Raw genomic sequence first — 26,306 nt, 5'->3', positions numbered from 1 at the left:
TATCATTTCTTTTGCAAAATAACACCAATTTTTTGGCAACTTTTAAATCAGCCGGAAAACTGAAAAAACTCGTTTTCGATCTTTTAATTGCATAATAATTATTACAACAAGCCACTGCACATTTCATTTTAAAAAATTAATATATTTATGCTTAGAAATTTAAATAAATACAACAGTACACTTACACTGGTTTTCTTCATTTGAACAATTTCCACACATGCTACTCTATTTATTGTGGATGTGCCTAAAACTAATTATATACATATTTTCTCGCAACAATATTCTAAACATTCCACTGAAATTTTTCCTGCAAATACGAATGAATTAATATTATTTTGTGAATTTCAAAAAGTGTTTACTTTTCTGTTTACAATTTGTATGCATTTCTATGCTTGTTCGTCTCAACGCATAAGTGTGACGTCACGAAATTGTTGCACAATATATTTGTTTTTGTAAGAATTGTCAAGAGCTAAACCGAAAAAAACTAACTGTAAACTAGTGTCGTAATCTTGTATTCTATCATTCTTGGGTATTCGTCTATCCTATTCTAGCTAATTGACATTACTATATGTTTAGAATGTCGATAGTTTTTCTCTATCTTACTTACGTAATCTCCCATTCTATTGAAAATTCCAGAATATGTAACAGTGTTAGTGAACAGCTGAAAATGTTTCAATGTGTTTGTGCAATCTGTTACCTCCGTCTTGCAGGGTTTTGGCTAGCAGCTTGTTACCTTTAACATATAGACATCCCAGCTTGTTACTTATTTGTTAGCCGTAACAAGCCTATCTGTTAATTGTTACCCATTTGTAACTTAGGGTCATAGGTTATCGTATTGGAAACCGTTTTCACACCATAACCAAATTCAATTCTTGTAAATAAAATTTAGTATATTTAATATTATTTTGCTTTATTTAATTGCAAAAATATATTTATTTGAACTAATTGTTAAAATCAATTTATACCATATATGTATGTGTACATAGCGTGTGAGGAATAATCAATTTTATAAATAGTGGTTGTTAATATAGAGGAGGATGGGGTCATGTGTAGAAGTTCATGCAATTGAAGAAAGTTTTTCGATTGCCATTCATTTGATAGAGCCAGAAACGATTCTTTTCCTTATGACCAAAGCAGCTCACACCTTCCGCTCTTTGACCATGTATCCTCTGGGTAGCCTAAAAACATCCGTTTGAAGGCGAGCTAAAGTGAGAAGGCGAAACATTCCCTCTACAGGGTTGTGCGCTGCGTATCACACCCACCACGTAAAATACACCCCCAATGAAAAACTGCAAACAGCCTCGGAGGAGAGACTTCCGTTTTGATGACGACCATGGCAAACACACTAGAGATAACGATTTATGGGCATGCACCTGGAATGTCCGGCCCCTTAATTGGAAAGGTGCTGCGGCCAAGCTGATTGATGTCCTCGTTAGAGTGAATGCTGATATCACCGTCGTTCAAGAAATGCGATGGACGGGAAAAGTATTGAGGTCTTTTGGCATTTATTACAGTGGCCATATAAAGGAGAGTAATTTCGGTGTGGGATTCGTGGTGGGGGAGAGACTCCGTCGCCGAGTACTGATATTCACTGCGGTGGATGAACGTCCAGCCACAATCCGCACCAAACCGAAGTTCTTCAATATATTGCTGATTTGCAGCTATCATGATGAAACATCCCCAAATGGGTTGCGGCTAATTGACTTCGCCGAGGCCCGAAATATAGTTATCTGGAGTACTAGATTCCAGCATAGAAAAATTCATCAAGCTACCTGGCTGTCCCCGCGTCGAGAAGCCACCAACCAGATGGATCATGTTGTGATAAACAGAACACACGTCTCCAGTGATCTAGACGTGCGTACGCTCCTCGTAGGTCCCAACATTGACTCGGACCAATATCTTGTTGCCAAGTTACGCACCCGCCTCTGAGCAGCAAAATACGCGCGTCAACAAAGACAAGGAAGGTTCGACGTCGAGAAGCTGCAATTACAACAACCAGCCGAAGGGGTTTCTACTCGAAATCCATAACTGCTCCCTGAGAGTACTACTCAGTAACTCGGTATAAAAAAACTGTGGGACGACATTTCAAGATCCTTACATACAGCTGAAAACGAAACTATTGGTTTTCGGCAAATGCAAAAGATGCCTACCTCGCAAAGCTACCATCGACCACAACACGTGAGGTATGAGATAGATACCGGAAGCGAAGAAGGTTTCAAGACCGGAGCAAACTCTTGTAGAACTCCCAAAGGTGGTCTAGCAACCAATGCCAAGAGCATACTAAAATCATGTAGGGAACATTTCTCCAGCCTGCTGAACAGCAGTGAAGGCATAACATGAGGAGTTGGCGAACCCGATTTCCCATTTGATGTATGTTAAGCAGAACTTCCATTGCCTGACCATGAAGAAGTCCGAATAGCAATAATCCATCTGAAGAACGACAAAGCGGCGGGGGCCGAAGGATTGGCGGCCGAGCTATTCAAACACGGCGGCGAAGAACTGATAAGGAGCATGCATCAGCCTCTTTGTAAAATATGGTCGGACGAAAGCATTCCCAATGATTGGAATTTAAGTGTGCTATGCCCAATCCATAAAAAAGGAGATCCCACAATCTGCGCCAACTACCGTGGGATTAGCCTCCTCAACATCGCATATAAGGTTCTATAGAGCGTATTGTGTGAAAGATTAAAGCCCACCGTCAACAAACTGGTTGGACTTTATCAGCGTGGCGTTAGACCAGGAAAATCAACAACCGACCAGATATTCACCATGTGCCAAATTTTGGAAAGGACCTGTGAAAGGAAAATCGACACACCTTACCTCTTCGTCGATTTCAAAGCTGCTTTCGACAGCACGAATAGGAGCTGCCTTTATGCCGCGATGGCTGAATTTGGTATCCCCGCTAAACTAATACGGCTGTGTAAACTGACCTGGAGCAAAACCAAAAGCTCCGTCAGGATCGGGAAAGACCTCTCCGAGCCGTTCGATACCAAACGAGGTTTCAGACAAGGCGACTCCCTATCGTGCGACTTCTTCAATCGAACTGCAGAACTTAATCGAGCAGGTACAATCTTTTATAAGAGTGTATAGCTGCTGGCGCATATCGATGATATTTATGATTCTCAAAGAAGAAAAGCAAATGGGTCTGGCAGTGAACGAGGGCAAGACGAAATATTTCCTGTCATCAAACAAACAGTCTTCGCACTCGCGACTTAGCTCTCACGTCACGGCTCTCAACAGACATAACTTTGATGTTGTATATAATTTCGTCTATTTAGGAACGAGCGTTAACGCCAAAAACAACGTCAGCCTCGACAGCTAACGTAGGACATTTCCAAAACCAAACTCTATAAGTCACTCATCATCCCCGTCCTGCGTTATGGTGCAGAGGCATGGTGGATGACACCATCTGATAAGTCCACGTTACGAGTTTTCGAGTTAAGGATTTTGCGGAAGATTTATAGTGGAACGATAAGCTGTATGAGATATTCGATGACATTGAAGTAATTTAGCGAATTAAAAGGCTATGTGAAAACACTCAACTCTGAAGTTTTCGAAGCAGTCCCGCCGGGAGAAGCAGAAGATGACCTCAACTCCGTTGAAAAGTCGGAATCACAACTTGCCGTTATATTACAAAAAGAGGAAACGACTGGCGCCCTGTTGTTGACACGGTAATAACGAGTTAGCAGTTTCTACGCAAGTAAAGCAGAATAAGAACAAATGGGTAACAAATAAAATAACAGATCGCGGAAATTAAAGCAACAGATATGCTTGTCACTGCTAACAAATAGGTAGCAAAAACGCTAACATGTGTACATGCTAAAGGTAGCAATTTGGTAACCTATTCGCTAACTAAAGTATTTGCTACTATGATCAGACGGTAAAGAGATATGATAATCAATAAATGTCATTCAGTTAACCAAAACAATACAAACACGGTACACATTTAAGGTAACTTAGAACAAGACAGCGTGCCATATTTGCCATTGATTAGAGCGAGAAAATCATTGAACATCAAATGAATCTGAACAAAAGTAACGAGTATTTTAACGTATGCAAAAGTGAACAATAACAAGTCGCTTGCACATTTGTTAACAAATACACGTCTTGCAGGGAGTCCTGTTAGCTCTCAATTAATATATGTTTTTAATAATTTTTATTTAGATTAATACTACTTTATATAGCATTACAATACGTTTCATTATATATATTAAAATTCCGAATTTTCTTTACTTTCAATTGTTTTTAAGTTTTTATTCGTTCCCACATATATTTGGTAGAATTTCAATTGGCCGTGCAAGTAATACCAATTGCGAAACGACAAACGCTACCCTATCCAGTAAAAATCGGGTTGATGAACTACTCTGTCATTTCCAATGACGGTACAGTTGGCATCTGTTTATGTTCGTTTTATTGCCTGTCCAAATGCGCTGTAAATACAATGTGGACTTAAACTTCGGTGAGAATATTTAGGAAAAGTGGAATGTGTAGCTGAATTCGGGATTGCTTCTGAGCAGGGTTCTTCAGAGATTTTAATTGTTTGGAAATTTATTTGAGTCGTATTCTTTTAAAATTTTTAGTTAATAATAAGCCAGTGTGGAGTTAAAATATCTAGAAAATAAAGAATAATGTTTATTTATTATTTTTTAGTCTAATGCTATTTTGGCTATTATGGTCGTTTGGTTGAACATATATGTGCTTTGTGCAACGCGCATTTTTATAGTCAACGAAACTGAATGTTTCGGACTGTTTATGCTGAAGTGCTAAGGATTAGAAGGGATTTATATTTTAAAGGTTGGAAAACAATAGATGGAACTCGGAAAGAAAAGGTAACACAAAATAATTATTTATTAATATAATGAAACGACAAATGTAAGCAGATGAGTAGATATGAATATATATTTGGAATGTATATACATACATATATAAGTAAAGATATATAATATTTTTGAAGATGGGATTTTGTGAGTAAATACGCTTATCTGTTAAGGACGTGTTTTATTCTATAAAAAGTATTTGATTAGTCATGGAGAACTGTATTGAAAACAAATTGAGATATGTTTGTTCAATTATGTACGAAATTTATGTGGCATTAGGAAACGTTACAAAAGTAAAGTTATTAGCCTGATTTCTATTCCGCAAAACCCCGTTATAAAATAATAACCCTTAAGTTTTACTTTGACGTTCACTTTCATTATGAACGGAATTTTTATATCAGCGATTCTAAGACGTAAATTATTTTGGGTAAACTTTAGTATACCATCCCACTATTTCAGTGTTAAAAGTGGTATGGTTAGATAGTGCTGATGCTCCAGATTAAGAATATATGTATATAATTATTGCCGCCGCCAACTTATAGTTTTCGAGATATTTGCATTTAAAATTGAAAATTTTGCAAATTTAATTTTGCAATTTCTCGACTGGTTAGTTTTTCTTCCGCGCCGTGCTTCAAAAAAAATAACCATGGCAACCCTTTTCTTATTGTGCAAATGCAGAGAATTGTAACTAAAATAAAATAATTAAAATAAAGCTTTATTTACAACAAATATTAAAAAAATGAATATACCGAAACGTTATAGTGAAGTGTTAGTAAGTGAAAAGTGCACAATATAAGTGAAAAAGTTACTCACAATACACAAATTATCAATGTAAAAGTTGTCAATTTTTCAACTTTACATGCAAATATCTTTAAAACTATAAGTCAGCGGCAACTATATTATACATTTTCGTGATCTGGAGAACGTCACCTTTCCAGTGATACCCATTTTATTCCCGAAATCCGGGGATGCTATTCTAAATCGCAGCCCAAAATTCCTTTTATTTATAATGAATTTTACACATATATTTTTAACTTTGATATCGACTACCACTTCACTAATTCTGTTCTACATATTTGTAGAATTAATTTTGTTGAAATCAAATCTATGCGAAAGCACTGAAGCACCCCTACCGACCAAGGTTATTTTTTGAAATGCGCCGAAATGTACCATGTAGAAGAGAATTCTATGCGAAAAACTAATATATTATTTGTATTTAGAAAACTAATCAAAAATTTTATATATATAATCCTGAGGACCTCCTCTATCCGCCCATACCCTCAGATCGCGGCGCCAAAAGAATCGTAATCGTGCCATAATTAAATATTTTGTTGAAAATCCAGTGTTGTTTAAAACAGATCGACACGACTTCGTCAAAGAATCCATAAGATTTCGGCAGAAAAAAAAACTCTTCATTATTACTTGAGCACTTCCCTCCTAAGGGTTCAGGAGGGTCATCTGGCCTGTTTTTTGGGCCTTTTTCAAAACCTTCCAATGGTAAAGTGGGTTTCTACATTAATTCCAAGGGTATAAGGAAACAGAAAATGCAAAAAAAAATTTTGAGAAAATATTACCATACTGACCCCTGTACCGACGCTTTCACTGTTTTTCACTAATTTCCAATGGGGTTTAGATCCGTGGACTGCGGTGCCCACTATGAAAACGTTCCTACAACCATATGTTTAACGGTCTTTATCGTATACTTAGGGTCATGCATTCTTCTTACACAATGTATAACTCTATCAGATTTAATAAGTTGACTTTGGTTTCGTCAGACTAGATAATGTTACGCTATTGCTCTTTAGGCCAAAGAAGATTTTCTTTATGTTCATGTTAAGGGATCGTCTCAGTGTGAAATTTCCGAGAAATTTTTGTTGTATTATCGGATACAACTACAATAAACATTCCCTCAAATTTTGAAATCGAAGTTCATATTATTACAGTCGCTACATCGTTTCTTGTAGAAAAGGAACAGAGGAGAGCATGCAACACCAATCTTTAAACGCGTTTTTCTCAGAATGGAGTTTTTCGAAACGGTTTCCACTTTCAAAGGAAGACTTTTGAAGATATATATCTAGTTCCAATTTGGATAGAATATTTTTAATGTCAATCGCTATCGCGCTATGGAAGCTTTTATTTTTTGTTTAAAATCTTCCTAGTTTTTTCTACAAAAAACTGTCGAAAAAGCGGCAAAATTCAATCCTTTTTGTTCAAACTTCCGTCATTTTGCCAAAAAAATCCATAGCGCGATAGCGACTTTCCTACAGATTAATAATCTTTTTGAAATTTTTGTTTTAGACCAAAATTACCGTCCGCAATCGTGGACATCATAAAGGACCTTTTTTTTTACGTGTCATTTCAACAATTTATTGAACTATTATACACTCTATAAATAAACAAAAAAATTAAGTTGTATTCGTTATGAATGTATTTACTTATAAAAAAATCGGACTGATTAGTTGAATCCAACATTAAAAAAAAGCGAAAATCTGTGATCACACAATCTGGGGTCACACTGAAACTGAAACGATTCCTTAAGGGCTATACCAGTGTGACGTATGAAAAATTAGGCGATTTTCGTGAATTTTTTTAAGAGAAAGTATGCGATTGAATATTTCGAACTTCTTTGAACGTAATAAAATATATTTTTAGCTATATTTTAAGTTTTTTTTTTTTACAAAAATATTGAAATAACGGAGCTATGTGTAGTCTTCGGAGGTGCAAAAAAAGAGCCCCAACTGCTGACATGATTCCGGCCGATTAAGTAGCTGAAACCAAAAAACTCAAAAAGTTTATTAAACTTAAAGATATTTCCTATACAATGACCTATGATCTTTGAAAAATATCAAAAATTAAGATAATGGCGTAATTTTGAAAAATTCGTTTTTTTTTTTAGGGAAGAAATGGTCGTTCAAAAAGATCGTAGGTCATTGTATAGTAAATGTATTAAAAAATACTCAGTTTTAATTTTAAGTCGACCGGTTAATTTCTCGTTGAGTTATGACGCCAGCAATTTTGAAAAATTGTTTCGAGAAAAACGCGTTTTAAGTTTCACTTATATATGTTTGCACCTCCGAGCGGTAGCTCTTTAGAACGCTGCCATTCAAAAACTATTCAAGGTGCGACATTCCCGATTTCACAGGGTATTTATGGAAATATAAACTATCGAAAAAGCACATAAAAAAATTTTTTTTTTTTGAAAGTGTAAGCCCGTAAGCCTTTGTTGTATGTTCTTTTTGACAACATAAGCACTTTTTCCTTTATAAGTACTTGGCGGATATATTATGGGCCAATATCAATATTCAAATCACATTTTATTTATTTCGGCGAAATAAATGGATTTTCTTAACTCATAACTATATTTTTTCACTGTTTCACTAAATATTTAATAAGTTCTCAAGTGTTCAAATCGAAGTGCTTACCCCTTCCCATATCTATTCAATAAAAGGAAAAACGAGGTTTTAATTGATTGATATTAAAACAAAGTATTATTCTTGCCTTATCTCTTTAAAACACACACAAACATATTGTACAATAAGTTACTATATACTACATTCTTCCTTATTTAAAAAAAATAACATTATTTATAAGTAGTATATTCTCAAAAAATTTGATTTATTGGTATTAAGAAATTTCAATTTGAGTGATCACAAAGTTGTTTCAATATGCACAAAACATCAGCTTTGGTATCAACTTTTTCGTAATTTTAGTATTAGTCAAAACTTATGCTTGTTTTAATATTTATCCACCCTTTTGTAACCCCTAACTGAATTTAATAGTTTTATATTTACGCTTGCAACCAGTTGCTACAGAGTATATATTATTGCACACCTAACGGTTGTACTGTCTTTCCGTCCATCCGTGCAAGCTGTAACTTGAGGAAAAATTGAGATATCTTGATAAAACTTGGTATATTCGGCCAATGCTACGCCCACAAATCTAAGCACTAAATTAATATATAAAGCTGTAATACAGTACTGGGGATCGCAGTAGTAAGGGGCACTTGTGGGTAAAAAAAATTTTAAAGAGGGGGCGTGGCCACGCCCTCTACACATCTCCTAAACTACTAAAGCACCAACAACCAAATTTGCTAAGCGCAAATCAAAAAGAACTACCTATAGTGTGAAAATGGATGAAATCGGAGATAACACCGTTCACTCCCCATATAACGGTATTGTTAAAAACTAATAAAAGCGCAATAAATCAATAACTCAATATATCAGAGACATTATTTCCTCCGAGATGGCATTAAAGAGGTTAATGTGAACCAGTGTGAAAGTGATGGCGATGGGCGTGGGACCGCCCTCTTTTTGGTGAAATCATATATCCCGGGACACGACCAACCGATTTTGACAAATTTAGTACGTAACGTTATTTTCATATTCTTATGTCACACTAAGAAAATGGATTAAATCGAAAAATTTCATTTGAAAATTTTAAATTCCACTTGATTCGTTCAGTTTACAGTACACAAATCAATATAAAATTGATATAACGGGATAAAACTTTTCACGAATAATATCTCTGGTGTGTGCCACCTTTTGACCAAAAATTTTTTTAATTCAAGGCTGTAGGTACCGAATATTTAGCCCCGGTCCCTAAAAATTTCGTAAAAATATAATTGCAACTCTGTTTTAGCTGTCATTTTACATAAAGACATAATACACCGTTAAATTGTTGAAAGTAAGTTTTAAATAGATTTTATAATTTCTATTTAAATTATAAAGATTTGTTTTTGTTAAGAATGAATACAGAATGTGCACCAATTCACAATAGTCATGCACAATAGTCATTCTTAATAAATTGACCAAAACAGCCGTTCATATATCACTAGAGTCTGCAATGGGTGCTCTCTTGGCCTTGCATATTTCAGTATAGGATTTTTGCAAGAGCAAGAGAATCTCCCTAATATAAAGATTTTCGAACTTCCGGGTGACTTTCTTCCCCATATATCCGCCAATATGTGAAATATCCCGATGAAAATAAGAGAAACATATCATAACAGTGTATCTTTGTGCCTAAAATAGATCAATTTGAGCGAAAACTTGGCCTAGCCTCTATATAACTAGTATTAGGATTTTCGAACATCCGGCTGACTTTATATGACTGGCTTTGATTCGTGCAAGTTGCAAGAGTACAAAATGTTCGGTTGCACCCGAACTTAGCACTTCCTTACTTGTTTTTCGCTTAAAAACTTCATTTACTTTTATTAATTAATAATTCTATTTAACAGGGTTTCTCTTGCACTAAGTACAAATTGGTTTTATGATTGACAAACTTTTACGTTGCGTATTCGCTGCGTATTCCTTACTTTTCAATCGTAATTCTTCTGAAATAGTTATTGTATGTTGATGTTAATTTTTATTGCTCGGATGACTGTCTTATACTTTCGTTCGGCAGTATGGTTTTCCGAGGCCTTCTACTTCTATGCACTGTAACTAAAGCCTGATGTGCGAAATCGTTTATTATCGGGAAACAATCTTTCCGCTTACGCGATTATTGCCGAGTTAATAACAGCGTGCCAGTCGTTTCTTCTTTTCGCTACGTGGCGCCAATTGCATATTCCAAGCGAAACCAAGCCCTTCTCCACCTGGTTCTTCCAATGGAGTGGAGGTCTTCCTCTTCATCTCCTTCCCTGGCGGGTACTGCGTCGAATACTTTCAGAGCTGGAGTGTTTTCGTCTATTCGGACAACATGACCTAGCCAGCGTAGGCCCTGTCTTAATTCGCTGAACTATTCACCGTGGCCAATGCGCAAAGGACCATAAATCTTTCGCAGAACTTTTCTCTCGAAAACTCGTAACGCCGACTCATCAGTTGTTGTCATCGTCCAAGTCTCTGCACCACATAGCAGCACAGGAATTATGAGTGACTTATAGAGTTTTGTTTTTGTTCGTCGAGAGAGGACTTTACTTCTCAATTAAGTTGTCTTGCGTTGGATTTCTAGGTTGACATTGTTGGTGTTACGTATACTAGTTCCAAGATAGACGAAATTATCTACGACTTCAAAGTTATGACTGTCAACAGTGACGTGAGAGCTAAGTCAGGAGATACATATTTCGTCTTGCCCTCGTTCACTGCCAGAGCCATTTGCTTTGCTTCCTTGTCAAGTTTGGAGAAAGCAGAACTAACGGCGCGGTTGTTAAGGCCAATGATATCAATATCATCGGCATACGCCAGCAGCTGTACACTATTATAAAAAATTGTACCTGCTCGATTAAGTTCTGCAGCTCGAATAATTTTTTCTAGCAGCAGATTAAAGAAGTCGCACGATAGATGTCTGTCTGACTGAAACCTCGTTTGGTATCGAACGGCTCGGAGGTCCTTCCCGATCCTGACGGAACTTTTGGCTTTGCTCAAAGTCAGTTTACACAGCCGTATTAGTTTAGCGGGGATACCAAATTCAGACATCGCGGCATAAAGGCAGCTCCTTTTCGTGCTGTCGAAAGCAGCTTTGAAATCGACGAAGAGGTAGTGTGTGTCGATTCTCTTTTCACGGGTCTTTTCCAAAATTTGGCGCATGGTGAATATCTGGTCGGTTGTTTATTTGCCAGGTCTAAAGCCACACTTAAAAGGTCCAATCAGTTTGTTGACGGTGGGCTTTAATCTTTCACACAATATGCTCGATATAACCTTATACGCGATGTTGAGGAGCCTTATCCCACGGAAGTTGGCGCAGAGAGCCTCCCTTTTTGTGGATTGGGCAAAGCACACATAAATTCCAATGTTGTTGTTTTAACAGAAATTCAATCCCCGTTGGGATGGTAAATGTCATTTGTGTTGTCGTCGATGTCATCCAACGGTAGGCCCAGGAAACGTGCTGTTTCAACGGGGTCGGACCAAAGGGAGGAGGATGTTAGATGAGTAGGGTTCGTAGGGCATGCAAAGAGGTAGTCAGTGTCATGTGGAGACTCGTTGCATGCAGGACATACATTCGGTATGTCAGGGTCTATTCTGGATAAGTAGGAGTTTAACCTGCTACAGTATCCAGAACGAAGTTGCGCAAGGGTCACACGCGTTTCTCGCGACAGCTGGAGCTCTTCGTCTGCTATGGGTGGTGGTTTGACTCCAAGAACGCCATTCACGGGAAGGGAGTCGGTGAAGGTGTTGATGGCTCCGCTGTGATAGCGGTCAGTACCTGCCGAAAGTTAGTTGCGTCCGAAGTCCGGGCGGCGTACTGTACGACGTCGTCGACGTAGTCCAGGAATGACCTTTTGATGCTCCTAGGAGGCGGTTCCGCTCCAAGCAGATGGCTGCAGGGGGTGATTTCTGCGAAAGCATCCCAGCAGGAACTGCCTGGAGAGGAGTTCATTATGCTCCTTAACTGGGAGCATACGCGTCTCACTGTGGAGGTGTTTAACGGGAGACATCAAAAGACATCCCGTAGTGGTCCGGAGTGCAGTGTTTTGACAGGTCTGAAGTTTCCTCGTCTGCGTGCCACTGCATCCAGGCGACCATATGGGTGCTGCGTAATTGTGGACCGGCCGGTCGATTGCCTTGTATGTTGCCAAAAACGTTTCTTTGTCTTTTCCCCATGTGCTGCCGGCTAGCGACTTGAGGATTTTGTTGCGGCTCTGTACCTTTTCGATAATCGCGGTCGTATGAGGAAAGAAGGAGCATAGACTATCGAATGTTACACCTAAAATCTTAGGATTATTGACAGTCGGGATTTTGACGCCGTCGACTGCAATATTAAGCCCAAGTCTATACTCCTTCGTCCAGTTTGTGAATATGGTCGCTGTGGATTTGGTGGGGGAAAGTGTGAGATTTCGTGCAGTGAGGAAACGAGAAAGGTCGGAGAGGTAGCTGTTTACCTTCGAACACATGCCATCGATTCCATTGTCCGACGCCAATATCGTGCAGTCATCAGCGTACGAGGTTATGGAAACTCCCTCTAGTGGTTGTGTGAGTTTCGAGATATAGAAATTAAACAGTAGCGGGGAGAGGACATCACCCTGCGGAACCCTTTGTTTAATTCTTCTCAGTTTAGGTGTTTCACCTCGAAATAGTACGGATGACTGGCGACCGCTCCAATAGTTCATGGTCCACCTCTTTAGCCCTGGAGGAAGCGTAGTTGTTTCAATGTCCTGCAGTAGTGTTGTGTGATTGACTGTGTCAAAAGCTTTTGACAGGTCCGACGCTACGAGGATCGTTCTTTCGCAGGCTGAGGCCGCGAACTATCTGAGCGTTTATGACGCTAAGTGCTGTGGTGGTGCTATGCACTTTTTTCGGGAGTAGCAAGGCCTCAAGTGTCTTCACTACTGGGGAGAGGAGAGTTATCGGTCGATAAGTTCCCCTTTGTTGGCGGGTTTCCCAGGTTTCAGTAGTGGGACCACTCTTCCGACTTTCCACACATCGGGTATTTGAAGAGTGGTCAGCGGCAGATTGAGGACCTTGGTGAGATATCCTACTCCCGTCGAGCCTAGATGCTTTAGCATTAGCATGTTGATTCCATCAGGACCAATGGATTTGGAAGATTTTGCCTTTTTGATGACACCCTGAACCTCTTCATCGGTGAAAGTAAGTGGCGCGCCATCGTTTGGCATTTTGCGCAGCCGTCGGTTAACACATCGTTTAGCTTTGTCTACCGAAGGGTGCAATGTGAACTGCCGGCTAAAATAGCTCGCGCACTTCTTCGGGTCCGAAGAGGCATGACCATTGAATTGAACTTCAACTCGGTCGTCATGTCTCTTCGGGTTTGACAAAGCTTTAACAGTAGCCCAAAGCTTACTCACACCGGTGGAGAGGTTACAGGACTTCAGGTGCTCTATCCATTTCGTCCGCTTATATTGGTTTACCATACGCCGAATCTCCACATTGAGATCCCTTATTCGGGGATCCCCGGGATCGGCATGGCGTAAGGTGTCGCACTTATTAGCTAAAACGGCTGCTTCGGCTGGGAAATTGGGGCGGATCATTTATGAGAATGAATCATAAATTCCAATCGTTAGGCATGCTTTCGTCCAACCATATTTTACAAAGAAGTTGATGTATGCTTCTTATCAGTTCTTCGCTGCCGTGTTTGAATAGCTCGGCAGGCAATCCACCGGCCCTCGCTGCTTTGTTGTTCTTCAGACGGGTAATTGCTATTTGAAAAAATAGTATGAACTCAATTGTTTTTCCAGTAGTTATTACCAATGCTTAGTTCTTATCATCATTAAAAAAATGTTCTCTAAAATGAGCAGAATACTTATTACGACCCATTGACATACTTTTCACTATAATATGCAACAACCTCATTTAATAACGAACTGCAACTGAATATGATCTAATTTTTTTCTAAAAATTAATTATAACTACACATACCCAATAAAATAATGTGTACAGTTAGAAACACAGAACATATTTATCACATTAATTTATTAAAAGCAATTAAAGTCATACTATTAAAAATAAATCATTTAATTCTCATTTTATGATTTTATTCATTTAAATACCGTCAACGTATTCCGCGCTCTAGTTTTGCCGCACACTGTATATTCAGCTATCAATACGTAGGTTGTCTTTTATATATCGAGATTTGGCAACCATAGTGTTGCAATCTGGCAATTCAACTTTATCGTGAATTTTGACATATTTGATAATATGTATACATACTCAAAATGTTTTGACATATGACAGCTATTTGTGTTGCTTACAGTAACTTGAAAAATTAATCTCGGTAAACTGTGAACGTTTCTGAGCTATAATTCAGCAACTGTGCATCGATGAACTTAAGGGGTTAGGGGTAGTCAGAGGCATCAAAAAATGAGAATTTTCAGTATTTTTTTTGCTATTAAATCGTGTTATTTATATTATAGAATGTGTTGACTTGAAGTCACGAAAATTTCAAAAAAAAATTTAATTTCCAAAGTTATAGTTGTTTGTGTTGACCCAGTTCCAAAAAAAGAAACTTGCGGTGACAACCATAAGTCCTTGGAGATTCATCTAAAATCAATCGGACAAAAAAAATAGTTTTATAAATAGATAAACTCGGGCCTGATCGAAGATTTTTTTTGTTTTTCAAAAATTAACAAAATGGCGGCCTTAGGAAATGTTTGTCTAAGTTTTTGGGAAAAAATCAACAGTTAATTGGTCTAAAAAATCGAAATTTTTGAAAAAAAAAAAAATGTTTCGATCAGGCCCGAGTTTATTATGTATTCTAAAAGCTGTATAAATATCATTAAAATCTTCTAAGCGGTTTTTGAGTTACAGTTGTCACCAGTTCATATAACATAGTTTTGAGAAAAACGCGTTTAAAGTTTCACACTAGCGTTTTGAAGTGCCCGAGCTCTCTTTGTTACTTGTCGAATAACTCAAAAACTAATTATCGGATCAACGTGAAATTTTCAGAGAATATTTTTAAGATAACGACGACGACGACGACGATAACGAAAATTAAAAAAAAACTAAATTTTTTGAAAATTCTGACTATCCCTACCCCTTAATCCCCAGACTTATAGTTTTCGATATATTTGTATTTAAAGTTCCATAATTTTATATGTAATCCAATAGAACAACGCATAACGTAAAATTCTGAATGATACCCAACGTTATGTTTGCCAGTTGTTTTATCAAGAAATCATAAGACCCAACCGTCGAAGTCTGATCACTCCTCACCATGACAATGCAAACTCTCACACATCGACTGGGACCCACGAACTCTTAGCAAACAATATTTACTTTTTGTAATAGATGTATCCACACCCCTTATGTGGACAGCCAGACCAGCTTATATTTATATGGCGAGTCAGGTGGAATCGATTGGATTTGGTGTGCCAGGCGTTGGTTCTTGTCGAAATCGGCACGGTAATTACAGTAAGGTGGTGGTCCTTCTATATTCTGGTGAGGAGTAGTCACTCCCAGACACGGTGTTGACTGTACGGTACAATGCAGTATTCTATGGATCCCATGCGAGTCCATGTTAATCGCGTTAGTTTGGTAACAGTGCACTATGGTGTGCAAGCAGTGGTACTGACGCTGTTCGAGGCAGCGCAGCTGTGACTGATATATCGGGTGATTTTTTAAGAGCTTGAAAACTTTTTTTTAAAAAAAAACGCATAAAATTTATTTGAAACGTTAGATTGGTTCATGACATTTACTTTTTGAAGATAATTTCATTTAAATGTTGACTCATGTGGTTTCAACAAGATGGCGCTACATGCCACACAGCTCGCGATTCTATGGCCATTTTGAGGGAAAACTTCGGAGAACAATTCATCTCAAGAAATGGACCCGTAAGTTGGCCACCAAGATCATGCGATTTAACGCCTTTAGACTATTTTTTGTGGGGCTACGTCAAGTCTAAAGTCTACAGAAATAAGCCAGCAACTATTCCAGCTTTGGAAGACAACATTTCCGAAGAAATTCGGGCTATTCCGGCCGAAATGCTCGAAAAAGTTGCCCAAAATTGGACTTTCCGAATGGACCACCTAAGACGCAGCCGCGGTCAACATTTAAATGAAATTATCTTCAAAAAGTAAATGTCATGAACCAATCTAACGTTTCAAATAAAGAACCGATGAGATTTTGCAAATTTTATGCGTTTTTTTTTTAAAAAAAGTTATCAAGCTCTTAAAAAATCACCCGATATTAACGGTGCACTAGTGTGCAGGCGGCGGTAGTGACGCTGTTCGAGGCAGCGCAGCTGTGACTGATATGTTAACGGTGCACTGGTGTGTAGGCTGCGGTAGTGACGCTGCTCGAGGCAGCGCAGCTGTGATATCGCTGTATCGCAACGCAACTGAGACTACGGTCGAGCCATTGCGCGCACTGATATCACACCGAGTTGGTGTGATATCGTTTCGACGCAACGCCTGCGGAAACTAACACATCGATTAAGTTATAAGGCAGAGTCATTGCGAGCACTGGTATTACACCGATTTGGTGTAATACCTTTTCAACGCAACGTCTACAAAAACTAACTACATCACTTACCACTGCCTATTGCATAGCGCAGCTTTGGTCAGCGTAGTGAGGTAAATTGTGTGCGTAGCTTTGGTCAATGCAGTGAGGTGAAGTTTAGTAAGTGTAGGATATTTCTAGTATGGTGGAAAGCACTATGTTGAGGTATGGTAAGGATAAATGATGTACAGTGTTGGAGTAAATTATTGTAAGGTGGTAAAAGCCACGTTACAATCTTAATGGAGAATATTGTGAAAAACAATGAAGTGATTTTCGACGTTTAACTTGGTATTGTGCATTTTGCTCGAACCTTTCAGAATTTACTTGCCCTAATCAGTATGTTGCAGCTTAGCTAAATTTTAAATAACATTCTCTGTCTAAATTTAACATTTTCTGTTATAAGTGAGTAATGAATTTTGTTTTTGAATTTACACTCGGTTAAAATTGAACTTTTCCTGATTTTTTTTTTTTTTTGCAAATTCTCATAGGTTCAGAAAATTTTTAATTTCCTACAACGGCTTAGTCAGCTATAGCGAAGAGACAAAAACCCAACTTATTTTTAATACGCTTTTATTAGCTTCACTTGTATGTATGTATGTATGTTTGTAACTTTTTTAAGTGGTGCTGAAACCTAGAATATTTGAGCGACACTGTAGGAAGGCGATAATAAGTTTAAGCACCTCACCAAAAAGATGCGCTTAAAAGTATGCAACATCTATATAAAACTAGTTTTGTAGAGAACGTATATTTATAAATATACGATATATATGTTATAAATATACGTTCTCTGGTTGTACAGTAGATCATGCAGTAATTTATCTGGGCTCTCGACTGTTTGCTGCTGGACAAGCTTATGTAGCACTTAGTCGTTGTAGATCTTTGGACGGTGCGCGAATTGAAGAACTAGACTGTTCAAAGTTGACAGGTAAAACCCCATGTAACATTGAAGCTTTAGAAGAAATGATTCGATTAAGAAGTAATAATTCGTAAAGTCGTGAATAGAACTTGGTCGCAAATAATATAACAATAAGTCAATGAAAGGTTACGAGTAGATATTAAATGCTGCCTAATTATCGATTTACTTAACCCATACTACATGCCATAGTTCATATTTTAATAAATTTGCAGTTTCTCACATCAAACTAAAAAATTAAAAATAAATATAGTTTAAAAAAACTAAAAAACACGCTTTTAAAACATATCAAACTAAAAAGTGAAAAATAATTCCTGCATTATTGTAAGAAAAGCGTGGGGTGCTTGGTCATATATCGAGCATTCCACGCTTTTCTCACAATAATGCAGGAATTATTTTTCACTTTTTAGTTTGATATGTTTTAAAAGCGTGTTTTTTAGTTTTTTTTAACTATATTTATTGGGTAGTCGAAAAGTCTTTTCGTATTTCTAATCAAACTTCAACTTATTTTTTTTATATTTATATTAATAAATAAATACACAATTATGTACCTTTTTGCCATTTTTCCGCTATAAATATTATTAAACTTCACTTGCGTGGCATTCTTCCTTTTTTTTATAAAAAAAAAGGTGCGTGGAGTCCCTACGCGCGGATGAAATTATACTTCTTAGTGATATTCCAAGAAATGCATATCATTTTGTGTGAAAGAAAACTAGAAAACTTAAATTCACATTTTATAAATTTATTATAATTTATTATCTCCCCGGGCATGCCTTTGCCAACAAGTCGTCTTTTCGCAACGATGGCAAAAGCTAAAAATCATAAATTGCACAACTTTCTGGTGCTTCTCGCAAAAATCTGCGTCGATATGTATTCACGATCATACGTATACATACATACATATTTACACATGTTTGTAGGCGAAGCTGCTACAGCGGCAAGGGGTGACAATCGGCGGCCATTTCTTTTAAGAAATGAAAGGAATGAATGATCCTGAGAAGTATAGTCTTAACTTTTCAACAGCCAATGCAGAGCATTTCAACCAAAAGGAATTTATTCATTAAAATCACCACTCAGAAGTCGTTTTATCCGTTGTAAGCGGACGATTTTCGAAGAAACATCATTTCTAATATGCCACAAGACACAATTAGAAATGAACTTCTTAAACCTCACGCTGTCAGATAAAACGATATACCTCGTCATCGCGGGTCGATTTCCAAAAAATGTAAATGAAGACTAACTACAGAAATAATCCTGTAAAGTATAGCCTTAATTTTTCAACGGCCAACGCAGGGTATTTCAACAAAAGGTACATAAAATAGTTGAGAATTCGCAATGAAAGACAAAGGAAAGAAAAAGCAGTATAACTTCAATAATGAACAAGCACACAAACATACATATGCGCAGCAGCAGCAAGGAAAGAGGTAACAATCGGCGATCCATTGTATATTTCTTTCATGCATAACCAAACCATAATTAGGACAACGCAATTCAAGTGTCAATGGTGGTCTAGGTGGTAAGCGCTTCAAAAGTTACGACGAGCACGTAGGAGGTGCGTAGATTCGAATCCCAACAGAATTTATTTTTAATTGAATATGTGATCTTATTTTATAATAACTCATTTTAAATATATAAACGATTTACCTAAACATTATGATGATATTTTCATGATTCATACGCAATGTACGAATGTAAGCAATTTCGTTTTGCCGTCGGCATTTCCATATTGACATGCAAAAGTAATTATGTATGTATTTCATTGTTTCGTTTTGGCCCAATTTTGTATATTAAGACAAGTGTCAATAATTGCGCCAAAATCAAATATATTATATATTCATATGTAAACAAGTTTTAAACTTTACATAAAATTGAAGTGTCAATAATTGCGCCAATTTTCATAAAGTTGGAAATTTTGCGCGAATAAGACGTGTGCGGGTTAAGTCGTGAATTTTACTTATATTAATTAATTTGAAAGTGCCTAAAAATTCGAAACGAAATTTCAATAAATTTAAATAAATTTAAGTAAATTTACATGTATTTTCATTTATATTTAATTGTCAATAAATTTTTTAAAAATTATTTGCCCTAGTTGTCCATTTTTTTATTTTCTCACACATTTCAGCCGATTTTTGTATAGAAATTTAACCGGCGTAGAAGCAAAATGCGAAATAATCATACATACATATGTACATATATCTATTATGTCGTTTGCACATTTGTCTGTATATTTGCGAAAGCAAATGTTCTACAAAAGCATATTTCTATACTTAAACAAAATTATTAGTCGTATGTTTCTTATGTACATGCATAACCAAACCATACTTAAGTCAGCGCAACCTAAGTGTCAATGGTGGTGTTGGTGGTAAGCGCTTGGACCACAGGTCTCAGGTTCGAATCTCGACAGAATAAATTTTTAATTTTTGGCTTTTAACATCGTATACTATACAAATAAATATTTTTCTTACTAATAGAAATTAAATTTATCACAGCAATATACATAATATTAAAAGGCACACATCTTCTATCCTATCTTGTGTATCTACATCATATTTTCATCACTTATCAATATACTTATCAGAGAATGGCTTCCGTTGAGCGCAAAAATATTCATGCACGATCAATACCCGAACTATCAGCACATTCGGCTCAAGCGCTCAAAATGGCATTCGTGAATGTTTTCGCTACTGAGCTAAATTCAGCTCAATTGCGGTAAATTCGTTTGCTTGCTGAGTTTATTCACGCTCGTGTTGAAGCAGCTCTACTCAAGCGTTCGCTCATTCGGCTCAACAATGATCGTGTTGAATGAAAACAAAAACACAAAAGAGCAAACTCAACACCTATGAGCAAACTCAATGGGTATGAGCCAACTCAACGCATATGAATAAACTCACTTGTGCTTGAATAAAAGCGCCGTCTCCTTAAGCGATTTGCAGCACTTACATACATACATACATATGTCTGTTTAAATTTGAAGAATTTTTTGGCAAATATTTTAAAATATTGTTACAGGATTGGCAGTATATATGTAAATCCATTCCAAATAGTGCCATCCTCTTTAATAATTTCAGATAATATATTCCAAACATGGCTCCTTCCCTTATGTCGGGCTGACAATGTGTAGGCGTTTGTACGTATTTTTTCTAAAATATCTTCTTGGTCCATATCGACGGGATGACAAATACATACTAAAATATAAGTTGTGTACCAAATTCTTAGTGCAATGCATGTGACACATAAGCTGATCGCGAACGAAGCATACAAAAACTATATACATACCAGAGAACTGCAAAACTCACTTTTTCCTTAAATCAGCTCATACGCAAAAGTTTCTATTCAATTCCAATCACTGAGCGAAAGTGAGCTAAACATTTCGTAAAGTGAGCGAGCATGAGCTAAATATTTCGTGAAGTGAGCAAACGTGAGCAAAGCATTTCGGACCGAAGGCTCACATTGTACGCGAATGAGCGATTCGGCAACATGAGCTGATTTTTACTCAACGCTGTGTTTCGCTCAGTGATTGGACTTGAATAGAAACTTTTGCGTATGAGCTGATTCGAGGAAAAAGTGAGTTTTGCAGTTCTCTGATACTTATTACATGTGCGGGCATTGACTTGCATGTTCATACATTCATATATACTTATATGTACATATATTTGCATACATTGCCAAACAAATAATGCACAAGCATACAAACATACATATGCGTAGATATGTATATGAAGATGTCACCAACAATCGGCGATCCATTGTATATTTCTTTCATGCATAACCAAACCATAATTAGGACAATGCAATTCAAGTGTCAATGGTGGTCTAGGTGGTAAGCGTTTCAAAATTACGATGAGCACGTAGGAGGTACGTAGGTTCGAATCCCAACGGAATTGATTTTTTAATTGAATATGTCACCAACCAAAAATTGAAACATTGTTTTACAAAAACAACAACAGCATAAGCATGGCAACATTGTGTTGTTGGTAGAAAAGCCGAGCTGTGCCGAAAGAAACGAACAAACGATCGCCGATTGTCACCGCTTCGCTTGCTGCTCGAACATCTTCGCAGACAAGGTTGCGTAGATTCATATTGAGCAAGGTTGCTCAACCTGAATCTATCTCAACCTTTTCCGAACTCGTATAAGAAGTATAACTTCAAAAATTTAAAATATATTTCTTCATTATTTTCACTCATAAACAGCTGTAAATTTTTTTCAACTTCCCCGAATTTATTTTTTTTTTGATAAGTTAAGCCTGAAATCTCACCTTTCCAACACTATATGGTATGACACAATGTAATTAGTAGCACTGGAGATATACGACTGCAACATCTACTGGCAAAATACGAAAAGATTTTTTTCGACTACCCAATAGATAAGATTTTGAAATAAATATATATTTTTTTGTATAAAAGTTATAAGTTTGCGGAAGCAAAACTATATATTATTAATCTGAAGACCTTCTCCAACTCTCTCGAACTCTCGCTATTTACTTTCAGACGGCAAAATTTTATAACCGCAATGTTGTTTAAGAATTCAACATTCATTAATTCCGAATTGATTACAATCAAGTTTGGTATCTTATAAACTTATATACATATGTACATTATAAATCAGAGACTTTCTTAGTTTTGTGACTACATTTTGCTTCGTGTTAGAAATATTTATTGTAAAATCAATGTGTATTATGTAAACTCAACCAAATGGTTAAATTTAACATACGACGAAAAAATCAACCAGACGATCGGAAGTTATATTAAAGACATTCGGTTTACGCCAAGGTTTAGCCCAGACAGGTGCAAAGAGTATGATTAAGTCAGATCAAATACTTGTGCTGAAAACAATATTAAATCAATTCGGCTGAACATATTGTTGATCGATTCAAGTACCGACCAGCGTCAACTGATTTGACATAAACGTTACTTTCCAGTGAATGGAACAAATTGTTCTAAATGCTCAAACACACGAACATCAATTTTGTTGTAACTCTGAGCTAACATGTGTTCTGATGCATGTGCAATAGTGTTACGATTCTCTCTGAGTGAAGAAATTATTTTTTTCGCGTTAGAATACATAATTTTTTATTTTTTCCATTTTTTCTATATATTACGATGATAGATTTAAATTCATGAATCACCCCCATTGTTCACTCAAACTTGTTTTCACTAAAAATATTATCTTCTCACAATCGCATGGCTTGCTTGTGTAACAATGAGTGTAAATACATATGTATATCTCACAATCACTTATTGCTTTCTCTTGGTTTACTTGCTTCTCTCTATACAATTGTTTGAGCAATTCGTTGCATACCATTAGATCAGTACTCAACTGAGTATAGTTTATTCGTGAAAACATACAAAAATTTCGCGCTTACATATGTACTTCTTATTTTTAGTACATTGATAATGATATACTTGAATCTAAGGATCTATAGGAGCTACATATCTTTATATCGGGTGATTTTTTAAGAGCTTGATAACTTTTTAAAAAAAAAAAACGCATAAAATTTGCAAAATCTCATCGGTTCTTTATTTGAAACGTTAGATTGGTTCATGACATTTACTTTTTGAAGATAATTTCATTTAAATGTTGACCGCGGCTGCGTCTTAGGTGGTCCATTCGGAAAGTCCAATTTTGGGCAACTTTTTCGAGCATTTCGGCCGGAATATTTTATCGACAAATTTTGTTCAGCGATGAGGCTCATTTCTGGTTGAAAGGCTACGTAAATAAGCAAAATTGCCGCATTTGGGGTGAAGAGCAACCAGAAGCCGTTCAAGAACTGCCCATGCATCCCGAAAAATGCACTGTTTGGTGTGGTTTGTACGCTGGTGGAATCATTGGACCGTATTTTTTCAAAGATGCTGTTGGACGCAACGTTACGGTGAATGGCGATCGCTATCGTTCGATGCTAACAAACTTTTTGTTGCCAAAAATGGAAGAACTGAACTTGGTTGACATGTGGTTTCAACAAGATGGCGCTACATGCCACACAGCTCGCGATTCTATGGCCATTTTGAGGGAAAACTTCGGAGAACAATTCATCTCAAGAAATGGACCCGTAAGTTGGCCACCAAGATCATGCGATTTAACGCCTTTAGACTATTTTTTGTGGGGCTACGTCAAGTCTAAAGTCTACAGAAATAAGCCAGCAACTATTCCAGCTTTGGAAGACAACATTTCCGAAGAAATTCGGGCTATTCCGGCCGAAATGCTCGAAAAAGTTGCCCAAAATTGGACTTTCCGAATGGACCACCTAAGACGCAGCCGCGGTCAACATTTAAATGAAATTATCTTCAAAAAGTAAATGTCATGAACCAATCTAACGTTTCAAATAAAGAACCGATGAGATTTTGCAAATTTTATGCGTTTTTTTTTAAAAAAAGTTATCAAGCTCTTAAAAAATCACCCGATACATATATAAAAAGTACGTGTATCGTTGTTTGTCCGCGATGGACTCCTAAACTATTGAACCGATTTTAGTAAAATTTAGCACACTGTGTCCAGTTCGAACCAACTTAGAAGAAAAAATAGTAAAAACAATTCATAAATAAAAAAAAAATACAGTGAAAGCTCTATTAAATGGACTCTCTATTAAGCGGACAACTCTATTAACTGGATAGAAAGGCTGGTAACCAGACGTTTTTATAATAGTAACTTTCGGGGCTCATATGGTTTAAGTGGCTTGCGTTCAATTGAGCTTCTTCGTCTACTCACAAGTGTTTCGGATTCAAAATTGTCACAGAAACCTAAGCAAAGATTCGTAAGTATTGTGAACTTATATCCAAACACTTGTGAATATTTCCTTAATAGAAGCTAAGTAGCTCAGAAGCCAATACTCTCTCTCATAATTGTAAGTGAGCAGTAATGACACTTGTACTCATTTCGTGAATAATTTGCTTGCTTCATACTTAATTTTTCGCAAGTAGCTCAAAGTTGTGTTTAACTCATTCACTGCAGATCACTGGTACGAGTTCAACTCGATAACTTTTTTTACATGTAATTTTTGTTGGCAAGATTGCTGAAGCGAACATAGAAATGGCGAGCGAAGACATCTAATATGAACAATCTATTCCTCAGTAATCACCATCAAGTACAAGGTATGGGCGATTTCGATTCAGATAACATCATATTAGAACATTGTGTTGCCACGATTGCTTGAATCGAACCAATGTATGCTTGCCGGAAAGAAGAGGTCAGCCAAATTTACTCGAGTAATATAGGATTGATTCAAGTCATGAGAGGTATACTCGAGTAAAAATGAATGACCTTTGGGTATGAGCGCATGTTCGAAAGCTTTGATGCGTAAAAACATTTATGTCAGTATTTATGGTATTCGGAACATAAAGAAGTAAGCACATATTTAGAAAAAGTTTTAATTATTTTTTTAAATCGGTTCTTTTTTTAAGTTCTATGTTTAAATTTAAAAAATAACTTTAAAAAAATATTTACAAACACCATTAAATACAGAGAAATTAGCCAATAAGAATAGTCCTCATAATCAAATAGATACCATAACTGAACAACTTTCATGAACACAGTGTTTTCATTACTTTCTTCATACAAAACACGGACACAATTTTGATAATATTTCGTTCAAATTATCTCTGATAATGGAAAAAATGTCAAAAAATATGTGTAAAGAAAATTGTGAACAATTTAGAGTTCACTCTTTTTTAAATTCTTTCTCATTTGTGGTGTTTTGAGACAGTTTTTTGGGAACAATACGCAAAAGGATCATAGAAAACAAATTGATTTGCGCTGCCTGACATTGCCTCGCATTTTTTATTTCAGCAGAAATATAGTTCTGAGGTGCATCTTCTGATCTTAAGAATACATTTTAAACACGTTTCTGCTACTCCCACATATGTGCATAGATCCTTTAACCGAACTGCGACGGTGGAAATCTCACAAGTACATATATCAAGCCGATCTAAAGAACTTTTCTTCACCGACTCTGAAAACAATCCTCCGAGAAAATCACGCTTAAAGTTTTTGGGAGCCGATTACACTAAGTTAAAATTTTTTAACCATTACTCTCATATATATACATACATATCTTAAACTGTTTTCTGAAAAAACTTCAAATTTTCGGTGATAATTTTCAAATATACAGGTGTTCAAAATAATAGGAGTGCATCCCAATAAAGCTATGTTTTTTAACAAAAACAAGAATTTTATTCATTTGTTTTTTATCCACGAATTGTTCATTTTACTCGTATGCAGTCCTTTTATGCACTTTTAAATTTCTAGTAATACTCAGTAAACGAAAAAAAATAACTTATTTAAATAAAAACCTCAATAATTGAGTGTTCAAAATAATAGGAGTGCATCACAAAATTCAATAAAACTAACAATAAATTTAAAAAATTGTAAATTCTGACTAGTATAGTAGTTAGTTTGCTTAATATTTAGTCGAGTAACCGCCGCTTTTTATTACTCCAGCACATCTGCGGGGCATAGAGTCGATCAGATGCACGATACCTTTTCAGCGGGATTTGCTGCCATGCTTCGTAGACCGTGATCCATAATTACCTCGTATTTAATGGTCTACGGTCAGCAAACATTTTTTAATATCTGCCCATACATTTTCTATGGGATTAAGGTCAGGCGCCTCAGCAGGCCACGACATAACCTCAACTTTATTGACCCAAAACCATACCTTTGCAGATTTACTTGTATGTTTCGGGCCGTAATCTTGCTGACAC

General features: G+C 36.6%; 1 protein-coding gene and 1 pseudogene across 2 annotated transcripts in view; one reads left to right on the top strand and one right to left on the bottom strand.

Annotated features, from left to right (window-relative positions):
* Positions 1–4,492: 4,492 nt before the first annotated feature.
* LOC126764874 (protein gustavus) overlaps positions 4,493–26,306 on the top strand; it is a 52,564-nt gene continuing 30,750 nt past the window's right edge. For both annotated transcript variants that reach the window (XM_050482515.1, XM_050482514.1), the window contains exon 1: positions 4,493–4,829. In XM_050482515.1, coding sequence (XP_050338472.1) covers positions 4,810–4,829 — 20 coding nt within the window. In that variant the 5' untranslated portion in view covers positions 4,493–4,809. The remainder of the gene's footprint in view (positions 4,830–26,306) is intronic.
* LOC126765612 (small nucleolar RNA U3) lies at positions 18,681–18,883 on the bottom strand (annotated as a pseudogene).

This window comes from Bactrocera neohumeralis, unplaced genomic scaffold (assembly GCF_024586455.1).
Source record: "Bactrocera neohumeralis isolate Rockhampton unplaced genomic scaffold, APGP_CSIRO_Bneo_wtdbg2-racon-allhic-juicebox.fasta_v2 cluster10, whole genome shotgun sequence".
Lineage (NCBI taxonomy): Eukaryota > Metazoa > Arthropoda > Insecta > Diptera > Tephritidae > Bactrocera > Bactrocera neohumeralis.
The sequence above is the reverse complement of the archived record's forward strand: the minus strand, read 5'-3'. Positions and strand labels throughout refer to the sequence as shown.